The sequence below is a fragment of the Miniopterus natalensis genome, chromosome 13, assembly GCF_054644295.1.
Source record: "Miniopterus natalensis isolate mMinNat1 chromosome 13, mMinNat1.hap1, whole genome shotgun sequence".
Taxonomy (NCBI): Eukaryota; Metazoa; Chordata; class Mammalia; order Chiroptera; family Miniopteridae; genus Miniopterus; species Miniopterus natalensis.
Genome location: NC_142093.1, coordinates 25,897,234 through 25,913,643, shown reverse-complemented (window position 1 = coordinate 25,913,643; position 16,410 = coordinate 25,897,234). Strand labels below are relative to the sequence as shown.

The 16,410-nt window shown below is 35.2% G+C and overlaps 1 protein-coding gene across 13 annotated transcripts in view; it reads left to right on the top strand.

Moving 5' to 3' along the window:
* Positions 1–16,410, top strand: part of NRXN1 (neurexin 1) — a 916,310-nt gene that overhangs the window by 791,095 nt on the left and 108,805 nt on the right. For 9 of the 13 annotated variants that reach the window (XM_087823549.1, XM_087823546.1, XM_087823548.1 and 6 more), the window contains 2 exons: positions 7,462–7,551; positions 8,917–9,236. In XM_087823549.1, the coding sequence (XP_087679675.1) occupies positions 7,462–7,551; positions 8,917–9,236 (410 nt within the window). The remainder of the gene's footprint in view (positions 1–7,461; positions 7,552–8,916; positions 9,237–16,410) is intronic. The other 4 variants (XM_087823555.1, XM_087823550.1, XM_087823554.1 and 1 more) reach the window with 1 other exon arrangement.

The window sequence follows — 16,410 nt, the reverse complement described above, 5'->3', positions numbered from 1 at the left end:
TCTTAAATTTCCATTTACCTTTCCTCATTTTGTCCCTTGACTTCCCAAAGTTTGAGCTCTTCAACAGTAAGACCTATGTGATGTGTTGATGTATGTCTGATACAGTACTTTCAAAGCACACCATCAGTGCTTATATTGACTTCATTGAGTCGGATTACTTTCCTAATGTCTCACAAAGATACTCTAAAGAAACAAGGAATTTAACTATTGGAACTAGAGAAGGAAGGTGAAATCTGTTGAAGACATGAGATAAGTCTAGGAAGGGTAGATGTGGATAGGTGCGTGCCTTGGGTGATTGATGAGTGGCATACAAGGACTGGACTCCTGGAGATGTACAAAGGAAAAAGCAGAGATAAGAGATGGACAAAAAGAAATTAAAAAAGAAAATCTGAGGTCTTAGCAAAATTCACTTTAACATGTGGCAGAGTTCCATCCCCCTTTTGACAGACTAATGAAGGGCAGTGGTCTTTTGACTCGTGACTAGGACCCTCTCTCCTTTTCCAGCTTGTCTCTGGAGAGGCTCGGGATCAAAAGAGCTGTGAAGTTGGTGTATTAGTATGTTTGGGGCTTGTCTTCTAGGTCAGAGGTAAAGACAAGGAATGCCTGGAACACTTTATTTCTCAAGCAGATCTGTATGGCAGGGCATTATCATAAAAAGAAGAAATGAAATCCTGCTCCTCTCTGGGGCCTCAACTAGAGTAAGGCTTTGATCACTTTACTTATTCTGCTCAATATCTTGTTCTAAAAACAGGGGTGATAAAAGTACCCTCCTGATAATTTTCAGGGATTTGGGGAAGGTTATTGATTTTTGTGTGCCCAAGACAGCAATCTCACCCAAGGCAGAACCTTTAGAGACAAGACCATGACGTTTTCCATTGTACAGGACATGCCGTAAGGATTAAAAGGAAGGCATTGGGCCTTTATGACTCAGGCTGTTTGAGACATTGCTTTAATAACTATTCTACAGAATGGTGAAGGCCTGGGGTGGGAGATGGGTGCTGGGTGGATGGGGTCAAAGGGGAGAAAAAAGGGGGCATCTGTAATACTCTCAACAATAAAGATTAATTTTTTAAAAATTAAAAAAATAACTATGGAGTAGCTTTGGAGTCAAATATTTTTGGTTTCAAATGGTTTCTCCATTATGCACTATGTGGTGCTAGTTATCTTATCTCTTTGAGCATCAATTTTTCTGTTTATAAGATAAAAGATACCTGTAGTCTGGGATCAATATGAGAACTAAATAAACTAACATTTATAAACAAGTAGCATGATGCATAAAACATAAAAGCCACTCAACACATTATTTTTCTATTTTCTGGTGAATATATATATGTATATTATCAGTGAACAGATATATTTGGAAACATACAGTGTGGGCCCCTGCTTGCAGAGGAACCTAGAATCTAGAATCAATTGCATGAAATCACGTAATCCTGATTATAGATACTGCTATTAAGTGTTGTAGAATGCATGTAGAGGGCTCCAGGCTAGTTTAATAGGGGATTTGATGGGTACAGGGAATGCTTTCTTGAGAAACATATAAACTAATATTTAAAGGAGAAGTGAGTTGGACAGACTCAGACACCTGTGTGTGCATGCACACATGCATGGACAGAAGCATTGAGGAGTACACAGGGGGCAGGAAGTTTGTAAGGCAAAGAGAATGGCATTTTAAAAGATGATTGGTTTAGTTAACGAGATTGAAAAAAGTCCAGAGTGATTAGAACTTAAAGAATTAGAAATAAGTGATTCAAGATGAAACTGGAGAAGTAGGCAGAAACAAAATAAATGTATGTTACATATACATCTTAATGATATAGCAAATAATGTAATATACAAGATAAATATTTCATTAAAACAGCTATATTTTTTCACAAGTTTATTCCTTGAAGAGTGTCAGTGGTGACAAAATCCACTTATTTGACACATTGCCAGCTAAGTTAGGTATTCCTGTATTTTATAGTTGGCATAAAAATTGCACATAAGGCATTTAGTTGGAAATTACGTGATAATGCTGTTTTTAAAAAATATATATGTTTTTATTGATTTCAGAGAGAGGAAGGGAGCGGAAGAGAGAGAGATAGAAACATCAATGATGAGAGAGTCATTGATCGGCTGCCTCTTGCACGCCTGCTGCTGGGGATCGAGCCCGCAACCCGGGCATGTGCCCTGACTGGGAATCGAACCGTGATCTCTGGGATCATAGGTCGATGCTCAACTGCTGAGCCACGCCAGCCGGGCCATAATACTGTTTTTAAAACCAGGGTAATTTTATAAAACTGTATTAAACCTTTTCTTGCTTTATGGGCCTAGGCATATCCAAATGCCATATTCTCATTTAAAAGCAAAAGGTATAAAAACAGACTTCTGATCTCTAGAAGTATGTAGAGCTATTCAGAACCCCTTTACGTTTCCTTTCCCAATGTTAAATCTCAAAAGGTGATTGTCTTTGTTTTTACTTTCAGCCTGGACAAATGTTGAGTTCATAACATTGCTTGTCCTTATTTGTTTCCAAGAATATTACTATGTCATATCGAAGACTGACACTTTTATTTCCGAGGAGAAATTACACAAGAGAAGAGAAGGTCTATGAAAATGAGTGGAGGAAAACTATGTATTAGTGAAGTTCATATAGCTTGTCTCTATTGACCCGTAGTCATAAAAACATGATTACATTTTTATTTCCCTTTGTTCTCTGAGTCCCACTATGAAATTTAACTCCAAGTCAAGGATTTGAGTTTTATTACTCCTTGCTGCTTACCTTGATTCTTTGAAATTACTCTTGTTTCTTTTAAGTCTGCTGGTTCGTACCAAATTAATATACCATAGTGTGACAAAATATTATTAGTTAGGTGGAAAACTAAACTATCTGGGATTCAATCACAGTAGAGGATGGTATACTCTAAGTCTGAATGATCAGATTTTTTTTTCTTTCATTTCTGGAAATTTGTTTGAAATATCCTTTACTTTTAGTAACTTCGACCTCAATGGCCGCTCCATTTAGAGCTCGCCCCTAGCAATTGGTTGTGGTGGTGTTACTACAGGAGGCCTGCCTCTTGTCAAAATTACCAAATCCTTCAACCATAAAAAGAAAAATAAATTTGTTCTTTATGTACTGTTTCATCGCTTCAGGATTACTTCATCAGAGACCTGTATGTTGGTGGTGACATTTTCTGTAGAGATACCAACATATTTAACCTGAATAAAATTAACTGGAGGAAAAAGAAATCTAAAGGAATACCTCATCCCACTTTTATTAGGGTAAAGGAAATATGAGACTAAATTATTATCTCTTAACTTTTCAGCCAGAAGCTCTGTTTTCATAAATCTAATTTATGTGCTCAGTAGACTACTGCAGTTGATTTATATGTTTTTTAAGTAGTTGAAATTCTTGTTGGACCTATTAATAATTCCAGAATAAGTAGATTGCTTGCAAGTGGGTCATTATTGCTCTATCCCTACCTCTGATTTAGGGAACTTGAAGATGTTTTTAATCTCTCCTATAAGTCTAAGCCTATAATAAAAGTTCTATATCCCAGCATGTTTTGTATTAGAGCCCAGCCCTTTCCAAAGGAAAGAAAAGGTTATCAGAAATTATATTTCTCTTTGACCTTTCCAATCAAGTGGGTTGTTTCATGTCCTTTATATTGCATGTAAAGCTTAGATGTATATTAAACTATGGACAGAATTAAATAAAATAAACCAAAGCACACAACGTTACAGGATATTTTACAAATAACATGTCACCATGAATTTGTAAAGAAATGAAATACATTTTGAGCATTTTCTTGAAATAATATATCTAAATTACCACTTCCCATATGTGGCTTGTTAATGAAAATCATGGAGTGGAGGCCGAATGGAGGCTTCTTCCTGGTGAACCTAAACCATCTAAACTATTTCATACCCAATAGTAGAAGGGGTTTGGGAATCATCTGTTAAAAAGACATTGTCACTGTACTCAGTTTACATGTGTATTCATTTGGTTGACAGTGTATTTATGTATAATTTTGTTATAAGAAAAGTCGTTAGTTTTTTATTCTAGTAGAAGAACAAAGAATTTAGGGGGGTAAATGTCAACATACATTGAGTTGAATTTAGAAGCGTCTGATTTCCCATCCAGTAACCCAACAAAGTATAAAGTCTGTCCTTTGATTTTAAAATCCCCATTTTCAGCTGAAAAAGGTCTCTGAACTAGAAGGCATCTGGCATTCATGGGTTATGGGATGGTATGACCCCCTTTGTGTGGCTACCTTTCTTAAAAATTATCACACCTTTTACACCTGTCCCTGATGCCTACTCTATTTCATCTTTGTTATTGTTGTTAGATGACCACTTTTTATTCATTAAGAATGTGTATTTCATGTTCTTGTTTTAGCTGAGTCTTCTCAAGGGTGTTCAAAAGTGATTGTTGATTTAAAATAATGCCATATCAGTCACATTAATTGTTGTTTGAGTGCCAGTCAAAGGTATGACAGCCAATTGTATGTATGTGTGTATGTATATATGTATAGATATATATATTTATGTTTTTAAGTCCTCTTTTTCAAAGCCATTCAAAAAGAATATATTAAGCCTTCAGTTTTCTTCACCCTTCTTACTTAGACTTTTCTCTCTAATTCCATTACTACTAATAACTATGTTACTTATTTTGTGGCGTGGGGCAGTTATTACCAAGCAAGTACTGAATTGACTGACTGTATGGCTGGTGTTCAAACCAGTGACAATCATTAAAGAAATAAAACTATAATTTACATATGTGATGTTTTCTTTAGAAAGTACAAAGGGAAGCTTGGCTACATATGATCTCTTATCTGGGCACAAGCATTTGCTTTTTTCTTCTTGTGAATGACATGAGGCTGTGAGAATGAGATAAGGGTGCTACAGAAGCTATCAGAATTAAAAGCAAGATTTCTTTCATTATTTCATTCTGCAGCTATTTCATAGGAGATTATGTGGTAGGTTTTGTGCAAGCACTAAAAATACAACAATAAACACTGCCCATAATACCTGACTTCATGGAACTCCAGGGTTTAAAGGGAAAATATTTATAGAATATTCAATTAGGAAGCCAGGGTTTGTTTCCAAAAGACACTGGGAAAGCATATATTCAGGTGCCCTCATCTAACTTGGGGCCATGAGGGAAGACCTCCTGAGGAAATAATGCTCCTGCCAAGAAGATTTCATTAATGAGCCAGGGTTAGCTGAGGGAAGATAAGGCTAGGGTGGAAGTGAGGAAGAGTATTTCAAGTAAAAGAAGCTGCAGGTACAAAAGCCCAGAGAAAAAAGTAGAGCTTTAGAAGAATTGAGAGACGTCTCATGAGATGGGACAAGGGAGGTAGGAGGGTTCCAGATCATGGAAGTTCTCCTATATCACCTTGGAGATTTGAGATTTTATCTTGAAGGCAAAGGAAAGGTTTAGACAAGTGACATGATTGTATACTGGCTGACATGTGGAACTTGGGTGGAATTTATTGCCAAGAGGATGCCGAGAGCTTTGTGAATATACTGAAATAGTAATTGGGCAAGAGGTGATTGGCAGTCTAGATCCGAGTGGTGTCTGAGGGAATAATGGATCATTCCTGATGATGGGAACACACTGGCATGAAATAAATCATGAGGAGCCACCTAATTATATAGTCATCAGGTTAGTTATAACTGTGAATTGAAATGAGTGTTGACCAACAAAAACGTCTACACTACAAAGAGTATGAGTTTTTGAAAAATATTTTGTTTGCTTATCAAATTATGCACATAACATGTTTATTACATCAAACACATGTAAGCCAAAAACACATATTCATCGATAATCACATTGCCCTAAGATAACTAATGTTAAATTTTAATATAATTTTTCCAGATACATGAAAATACACAAATTCTGAATACTTTTTAAAAGTAAAGATAGATTTGGAGTTTAAATTATTTGTATCCTTGTGGTGTTTTTTTTTAAATTATCAATATACCAAAAACGTGTTCCCATAAGATAAAATATTATTTTATAACATTTTAATGATTGCATAATCCAGAGGAATACATATAAATGTTTTTATTAAACTTTATATTTGGTTCTACTTTGATATTTACATTTTAAATTAAATACTAATGTATGAAATATTTTCAATTATGTATATTCAAAGGACAAATTTATAAGATCTAAATGATAATACTTTTCTATTCCTCTAAAATTGTGTCACCAATATAATGGTGCGTTTATTGTGATAAGTTTAGTGTTTAATAAGACTAGTATATGAAAACACTTGCAAATTATTCTAAATATGAGAAACATTTATATCTGTTATCTTCCCCAGCAAATTGCTCCAGTCTTTTCTGTGGGCTTTACTACCACTTGTTTCTTTCACCCCTGAGTCTTCCTCTGAGCTATTACCAAAATATCTTAGCTTAAAATTTCATGTTAGTTCATTTTTATGGAATAAAAATCTTCTTGCAGTATACACAATTAAGCACTGAAGTGGCAGCCTAGATTTTTTCTAAGGGCTTTACAGATCAAGAAAACACTTATTTATTTGCAAGAATTATTCAAGGTCAATTTAAACTGTGTTTTCTGTCAGAAAATTTTTTGTTCAAAGAAGTAACGCTCATATGTAGTTTAGATCTATGCATAGGGACCACTCTTTGTGGCTTGTATTTGCTCCTTAAGCTATCATACCCACTTTAGAATAGCTTAATATAAAAGCAGGTATTTGAGTATATAAAAATATACATTTTTTTTTCTTCAAATTGTTATACATTTCAACATGTTAAGCTTTAAATGAAACTGAAGGACACTCAAAGTCACTTTTGTCAAAGCCTTTTCCTCTAATAACATATTTGGATGATGCAAGATATATTCTCTTGTGATGTCCAAGTGATTGATAAACTAATTTGTATGGAATATACAATAATTATTCATACTCTGTGGTTTCATTAAATGAGATGAATATGAATTTCTATTTTCTGAATAGGATATAAAGTATGCTAGGCCTATTTTAGATGCTTCAGTGTGCCAAAGTTGGTGTTAAGTTTGGTGTTCATAAATTACTAATCTGGAATAAGAGGTTGAATGTATTTTGAAAACTTAAACCTGTTTCACCTGATCATGTTTAACTAGTTAATAAGAAACATCAAAAAGACAAAACCCTGAGATCAATGGTCATTTTTTGTAAAGCTATTATATGCTGTTTAAATTGGTTGTTCGGGTCTGTCTATAACATAAGTTTAATAACCTAGCTCAAATGCAGATTTCTAATTTTCAATTAACATAGGAATAATTTTGTTTGCTAAAATAAAATAAATGAATGAATGACAAGTCTGAAACATGAAATGTTCTAGGTAGCACTTTTTAAAATTCCAAATTTCAAAAAATCATGTGGCAACTGTATAGCTCAAGCTTTAAGTATTAACTTTTAACCTTTGACCTTACAGATTTTAACCAATGAAATGTCTCTTTAAACTTTAAAGGAAACAATGATAACGAGCGCCTGGCGATTGCTAGACAGCGAATTCCATATCGACTTGGTCGAGTAGTTGATGAATGGCTACTCGACAAAGGTAAAAAACATTGATTAAAACTTCAAATAAAAAAATAATTTGAACATAACCAAGTAGTACTTCATTGTAACACTAATAAACATAAAAAATAAATTTTCCGTAAAACTAAATTAAAAACAAATTTAAAACAGTAAAATATAGATAGTAATATTTGCATACCTTGTATAATAATTTCTATACATTTTTAGACGTACCAGCTGTTTAATAATCTTACCCTGTTAATTTAAGGTTAAAGGGACTGTTAAATATAATCCACTAACTCAATCTATGAAGGTACTCACAGCAAGCATTAACCCAAAATGATAAATCATTCATAGATTATATTACATGTTCCAGCCTCTAAATTATTAACTAAAATATATGTAGTTCTGATATATTTGTTATGGTCCTGAAAAAAACAACAACTCTTGGTTTAAACTCTAGGCATCTTAAATAGTGGGCAATATGGATTGCCGGTCAAAATGAAGTCCCTTTAACGTTTGCAACCTTCTAAGAGCATTGGGAACAAGTCCTAATTAAAACTGAACTTAAAGTTGTGTGCATGCTTTTTATGAGCAGAGAGCAATCTGCTAAAACTGGATACTCAATTCGATGATATTGGTACTGTTGCTGAGGATTGCTGTTTGATGGAAATGAGCCATAATTTCTCCATCGGTTTGTGTATCATTCCTGAAGCCGCTTTTTACATCTGAAGCTATTTTTTTTCATTCTGTTTTGTTTTAATAGACTTGCTGAAAGCCAATCAGAAAAATATTTTTGGAATTTTTTTGCCTCTGACATGCTCAGTGTAAACCATGCATTTCTTTTCAGTGTGATTGCCGGAAAAATAGAGTAAATCAAATAATAAAGGACTATTGCCTTCAAAACAATAAACGTTTCTAAAGAATAGCATATAGATACCTGTGGCCATTAAGTGAATTATGAAATTTTTACTAGAAATTTAAAATTAGATACCAGTTGCTCTAGATTAGTTTTTACCCGTGGTAATTTTAGAGGGACAAATACTTGAAATGTCAGATAGATCACATTTTTTAATTAGACAATTTAGACTTAAGAGACCAACAGTATAAGACCTTGAGGTAAAAGGGAAAGGGATCCACTAAAAATTGATTTACAATACGTATCTTTGATTGGTCTTTTAGCAAAAGCACTACATTTACAATAAGTTGAGAACTTACAAGTATTTGCCAATGATTATGCATTTCATGGACACCTCATTTATCAGCAATGAATTATGAGTCAAATGCCTCTCTTATAGTTTATTGCTCTCATTATCCACCCCATGAAAGATCTGTTTTATCATCCTTTGTAGAATGTAGAGTTCACAATCAACATTTTTGCATGTATGTAATATTATTTTTACAGGGCGTCAGCTCACAATCTTCAATAGCCAAGCAACCATAATAATTGGCGGGAAAGAGCAGGGCCAGCCCTTCCAGGGCCAGCTCTCTGGGCTTTACTACAATGGCTTGAAAGTTCTGAATATGGCAGCCGAAAATGATGCCAACATCGCCATAGTGGGAAATGTGAGACTGGTTGGTGAAGTGCCTTCCTCTATGACAACTGAGTCGACAGCCACTGCCATGCAGTCGGAGATGTCCACGTCCATTATGGAGACCACCACGACCCTGGCCACGAGCACAGCCAGAAGAGGAAAGCCCCCTACGAAAGAACCCGTTAGCCAGGTGAGTATACGGATTTCATTCCTTCATGCCGGACCCGGGGTTGTGAAAGCGGGCTTTACTGCATGGGCGTCTTTTCTAAATTGTGATTGTTTCTGATCTCAGGCATTACGGCTTCCTTTGAGATTTGTTTAATATAATGCACTCAGTTTGACTATGAAATGTGTATGTGCTGTTGATTTGGGATTTGGACTTTTATAAATTGCTTTGTGTTAGTTTACTCACAGCTTGCTGATAGTCTTGATTCAGTAACCTTGGTCTAGCTCAAGCTGAGGGGATTGCCTGCTAATTACATAGGATTTTCACTTTTGAAGTTAAATGAACAAGTTAATTAAGGAAGTATTTGAAAGGTCTCATTTGTTCAAGCTTGGTATTTCATTGAAATAAAATAAAAGCAAATTTGAAAATCTTAAAAGAACAACTGCTTGTAAAAGATCTATTGTATTTGGAAGTCTTAACGTTTTGAGTTGGTACCCATGTGGCTCTCATGGTGAATGACAGGTTTACTCCATTACTGTCTATAAAAAATACTCACTGTTAATTTATCTGAGGACAAAGACCCAAAATGTGGTACTTAAAATCTGTCTTGGACTAACATATTTTGTATGATATGTGGTTAACTGCCCTCACTTAGAATACACTTCAGTAAGTTTATTGTTCAATCTTATGTCTATAATTTTTTTGGAGGAAAAAATGTAATGTTGAATTTGTACAACTTGGAAGCATATTGATTCAATCACGATATACTTCTTGATTGTCTAACATGCATTAGTTTAAGCGTTACATATTGGAAGAGCAAGAAAAGAAACAAACCAAACAAACAAACAAAAACTACCTGCCTCAGAGAGCTTACATTTTACGAAAAAGCTACTAGAATGCTGTTGAAATGCTACTACATTCCTATTGACATTTACAGCCTTTGTAGATATTCTGTTAATTCTTTCAGAATCGTGTGTTCTTCTTGATCCAAAATGGATTGTTTCCTTTCATTTTGTTTTTAATAGTGTCTTCAATAGGTGCCATATAAAGCTTTTCCAAATACATTACTTTTCTGGAAACCTACATTCTAAAAACATAAGAATGATAAAAATTAGTTTTTAATTTGCTTCTATTTCGAAGGTTTGAAGCAGATCAATTGTCAGAATTAGGGAGTAAAAGAAAGTGAATTCTGTTGTATCAGCACCCTGTCTGCTACTTAGCATAAGTTTACCAGAGAAAGAAGAAACTAGATTCTAATTTTTACTTTGAAGGAAGAGGTGTGGGGAACAGAGTAGAGGAAGAGAAAGTGTCCTAGGAGAAAAGAGGTGATAAAAAAATTGTAAATTCTGTAAATCCATAAGTGTAGTGATGGATATATGTGTCTATGTGCAGCATTTTCTTCTCAGTCTCTTTCTCTCTGCATTCGGCTACAAAGTAAAATGGGCAGTCTTACAGGTTATTTATCAATATATATTTATTGATCGCCATACCCTGGTTTAGCACTGGGATTACATTAGCAACAACAAACAAAAAACCTGCCCTTATGGAATAACATATTTTCGTAAGAATGTGTGCTTAGAGTGTAATCATTGTGTTGATTTTCTCTGTCTTGTTTGGGTTTATAAGATTGTTGACAATAACAGCCCCTTGGATAAAGACTTGTGATTTTAGACAGACTAATGCATGCTCAGCCACTCCATTTGATATTTTTTTCTCATACTTCACTGGTGATTAGTTGGTGGTCGTTGGTTCAATGTTTATTTAACCATACACAAATTAAAGTGAATCAGATCCAGAAGAAATGAAACACAAAGCAACTGATAGACTATTTCCTTTAAATAAAATAATTCATAAGAGGACACTCTAGGATAATCAGAGTTGGAAACATTCCCATGAATAAAATTTGAAAGAACCAGATATTTTTCTTAGTGGTTTTGTTTCATCATTAATGAAATTATAGTTGCCTAAGTTCTTAGATAAACTGGATGTATCCTAAAATAAGGAAAAAATGATCAGCTTTGTTTTTGTGTATTTTATCAATTAATAACTGCTATATATTAAGAAATTATATTTTTTTAAATGTGTAAAATAGTTATTTTATTTGCAAGCTAAACACCTACAAATGAAATAAAAATTTATTCATTTTATAATATTAATTAATGTAAAAGGAAAACAGTTAACTGATCATTAATTGTCATTTAAAAGAGCCTCTTTTATTATAAGCTATTACATGTTTAAAGATAGCAGTGCTTTATAGAGGCAAATGATCTAATCAATTAGTGATTATTTGGTTCATTTGAGAAAGTATTGATTTCAATCAAAGACTATTAGTTTCATTAAAAAATAGATATGTTGAATTTTTAGATTTTTAACAGACCAAATATAGCAATTAAATAATATGATTATAAGTATTCATTTATGGCAACAGTGTCTTAAAGTTGAACAATTAGTTTTTAAAATTCCCTTTTTAATAATGATATGTATGTGATTACAGACAATGTGTGTATGTGGGGTAACTCCAAGGAAAGAAAGGAAGTTTTTTATTTTTGAGTAACAGAATGATTTGTTACAAATTTTCTTTACCTCAAATTTGATTTTATTGATTTTTAAATTGCCCTCCCCAACTATAGAGATAACTAATATATGTAGAATTTCAAGTATTTCTTCTTTAGAGTTGTCAAAATCTTAGAAGTTTAAATGATATGAAATTCTAATTCTAGGACTGTAACCTTTGACCCATTTTTGCAGGTTGGATAAAGCATCTTCTTTTAAACCCTGTGTGTAGTACAAACCATCTGGTTGTGACTTTATCAACTGCCTTACTAAATTGTGTACCAGGAAGGGTCATTTTATTTTTCAAAACCCATCTTGGACTGTTTTCTCAATCAAAGTGTATTTTCCTCGGTGATAACACTGAGCCACTTTAGCTACAATGGCACTGTACCTTGGGGTGATTGCATGTTTTAGAACTATGGAAACAGATTTTTGGTCAAGCAGAATTAAATTGGATTCATTTCAGATAGATGAGATGAGGTTTTTTTCAGCCATCCTGCAGGGCAAGTAGTAGGGGAGAAATGTATTTTCGGTTTTGAAGGAGTCACAGAACATAAAATAGTATTCATCAAAATGTCATCCTATAAGATCTTGTTTACATTACCACCTAAAAGCAAAAGTCTTTAAAAAGAAAAAAAAGTTTTTTTCCCTGAGTGATGAACAATTTTCAGACTGTGTTTACTTTAGAAAAGCATGATTTATATGATGAACTAAAGAGTACATTTTCCAACTCTTGTGATTATATGGCCTTTTATGTGAAAATAACAGTATTAAGAATACCTTTTATATGGATTACATAAAATTCACAAAGTTAGTTTTACTTGGGATATATAATAGTTAAATGTTTCCATAAGACACACTCATCTCAAAAAAGAGAAATTTCCTATTATGCTAATCTCAGAAAGTGATGATTGCAAATATTTGGTAATATCAAGATTTTCAGAATGCTGAGAGCCTTTGGGGGAGGGGGCAGGCATTTCAAGCAAGATCGTTGGCTGTTAAATGATCCCTCATCTTCTGAATAATCTGGGAGTGTCTTATGGACATATATGTAGCTTTATATAAATGAGTAAAGGTGAGCCAACATGCAAAGGGCAACATTTACTCCCTTTGGTTGACAGTCTGTAAAGAAAGGAGAGTGGTGCCGTGCGGTTTGCTTTAAGACCAAGATTGTGACATTTCTTCTGGCCTAGGTTTTGTATCACATTTTGTGATCTTTCAGGTTTTTCCTTCAAGAATATTTTACAAGCTATATACATACTATAAAGAATGCATACTGTATACATACGACAAAGGATCCATTGTAATGCCTTTTGCTATAAGGGGGTGCAATATAAGGGAAAGGGCACCGTGAGTCAGGGGACCTGGCTTCCACGTTCAACACAATCACTACCTTGTAGTGTAACTTAGACAAGCTGCTTAATTAACCTCACTGTACTTTGGCCTGCTACCTCTCTATAATGAGTGGACTGAACGAGGAATGTCTTCAGTTGTACTGAGCTCTAAAATTTCATTGTCTCTGGCAATGATGGTCTTAGTTAGGTCTTCTGATGATGATTTAATGAAGCATATATTTCATTTTACACAGGGTGCCCATGCCTCTCAGTTGGCCTGTATCACCCTCTTGGGTACCTGGTGTCCCAGTATTAATAGCATTCCTTTTTGACTCTCAAGAGCATTCCATTTTAGTCTATTAATTATATTGCCCTGTACCTGTACAGCATATATAAATCTATCTTTGCAAGAAAATCACACTTCATAAGAGTAGTAGTTAGTGAAGCCCTCTCCTTTATATTCCAAACAGAAACTGACTCAGTTATCTTTACCTGGTTTCAGGAATCTATAGCGTTTTTCATCCCATTTCAAAAATCTTAAGAAAGGAGAGAAAAGAAAGCTTTGAGAGAGTCTGGTTCTTGACTGGAGAGACAATGTTTGCAACTGTTAGTAAGAACTTAAATTACAGAGTGGAGCCAAATCAGCAAATATGAGTGAAATGAAATGGAACAAGTCTATGGTTCCAGTTAGGCTTTTTTTTTTTTTTTTTCCAGAGTGGAGTTAGCAAACCTATTCAAGAAAAGGAAATATTGAGAATTTAAAAACATTGCTAGGTTGTCAGAAAGATGTATATTTCACATATGCAATGTCCTACAGAAGTCAATGGAATTTTATTCCCGTGGAATGTTCCACAAAGAAACCCAACTAGCATTCAAGCAAGAAGAGTATTTGAATACATTGGATACTATTTTTGCTTCCTGGCAGATTTCAATATACTCATGAAAAATTAATACTATTTGCTTAAAAATGTAAAGAGGGTGCACAAATATTCCCATGAAAATTAACAAAATACATTTTGTAACTTCAAAGAATATTTATTTATTAAATATATCTTTATTGATTTCAGAGAGAGAAAGGGAGAGGAAGAGAGAGATAGAAACATCAATGATGAGAGAGTCATTGATCGGCTGCCTCCCGCACGCCCCCAGCTGGGGATGGAGCCCACTACCCGCATGTGTCCTGATCGGGAATCGAACCATGATCTCCTGGATCCTAGGTTGATGCTCAACCGCTGAGCCATGCCTGGCTGGACCAATATTTTATTTTTTATTAAAAATATTAATGAGCCTTAGCAGTGGCTTTATTATTAAAAAATAATTGCATTACTTACAATTATGTATGTTCTGCTAACCACTCTGCATTTGAAAATACTGACAACATGAATAATTAATTTTATTTTCCCTAGCCCAATCATTCTGCTGAATTCACTTAAATGAATGTACATTTTTAGCACAAATTTTAGTGCATGTTGGAAAGAAAAACATTGGGTATAGATTTTACAATATATATAAAGGCATATTCTCCTGAAACTAATGGTGCTGGGTAAGAAAAGTATGATTGTCATTTTAAATGTAAGTAAGCTACTGCTATTTAGAAGGTGTCCCCCCCCCCCCATTGCTGGTAAGCAAAAGGACCAGGATATATACATTTTAAAAAGTTTAAGAAAATTCTCTAGCTCAGTATGTTTTCCTCAACATCTAGAGGATTCAGTAGATGTATTCGCTATTGGTGGATAAAACCTTGGTTTTGAAACATCTTTGGACAAGACTGGTTCTATACAAATATATCCATCCATCCATTCATCATCCATCCATCTATCCATTCACTTAAAACATCTTTGCTGAGAACTTACTATATACTGGTCGATGTTCTAGTCACTGGAAATACAGTACTGAACAAAATTAAACTTTTCTGCACAAGGCTTACTTTCTGTTGGGAAAGATGAACAATAGATACACATCAAAACAAGGTACTAGGGATATCAAATACTACAGGGAAAAAGTAGAGTGGGGGGGTTGTGGAGGGGTGGTCATGAAATGGGAATCCTTTTTGAATATACATGTACACATTGTTAGTTATATAGGCATCAATTGTAATAGAACATTGGCATATTGAAATTCTGACTTATTCTCTGATCCAGCAGGATTGTACCCTGTAAAGATAGTGCCAATGACACCTAACTGCTATATTAGGGAACTAGAAGGCAGGGAAAAGAACAAAAGTGACACCAAGATTAATTTACTTGTTTGTTTGTTGAAATGAAAGATGCTCTCAGGCTGGGGCCAGGATCTGGTCTGAGTGGGTGGAGTGTAGGTTTTCCCAAGAAGGCAAACAGAGCACAGGTGGAGTCCTCAGCTTGTGCTATGTGGCTTCAGTTTATAGCAGCACTAAGGGTAGGTCCCCAAGGAGGAGCAGGGTGAGGGTGGGCTGGGATGCACTGAGCGCCAGGAGCAGCTCCTAGAATGATGAAATCAGGCCCCAGGTGGTGCTGCTGAGAGCACTCTTCCCAGAGGAAGCCCCGTCTCTCAGGATCTTGGGAGTTCTGTGGTCCGGCAGAGGAGTACTGGGCTGAGAAACACCTGGGTTCCCAGAGTTCCATACTTTTCAGTAAAGATTCTGGCTCACGTTACCTATCAGGCAAATCCTTGTCAGTGCCTCCCCCCAACCCTCACTCAGAGTCACGGTGAGAAGGAGCTTCACCCCAGGGCCCACCCAGGCGCAGGGAAATGGGATCTAGCCCATAGGCTGTGTAGGAGCAGGACCTCTGGAGGCCAGAATGGAGGAATGAACTGCATGTTCCTTGCCCTGTGTGGTCCTATTACACAAGACACTAATGAGTGTCTTGTTAATTATACCAGAAGTGTAATCCTAATTTAGGGTACATATCTGTGTGTGAGGAAAAGATGAAGTACAGCTTGGTATAATTCCACACGGGAAAATTGAGGCATGGAGAAACTAAATAACTTACCCAAGGCTATGCAGCCCCTTTTCAGAGTACTTGGAAGTGAGCTGGTCCTCTGTCCTTAAATATGGCCTCTGTTTAGAATCTGTCACTTCTTGTCTTCTAATATTCTTAACTAGCTCAATGTGATCTCCACCCAGGTATCAAACTGCTCTTTCAAAACTGCAAATATCATCATGGCATTCCCTTTTTTAATACATCCAGGTATAGAGATGAAGGGGAGCCTCCTTGGATGATCATCACTGTCCATCCTTCACAGCTGACCTTCTGTCTGCCACAGTAGACGCCTAGCTCCATCCACTCTTTCCCTCTGATCCCATGAACTAATTACAGCGACCTCTAGAGGCG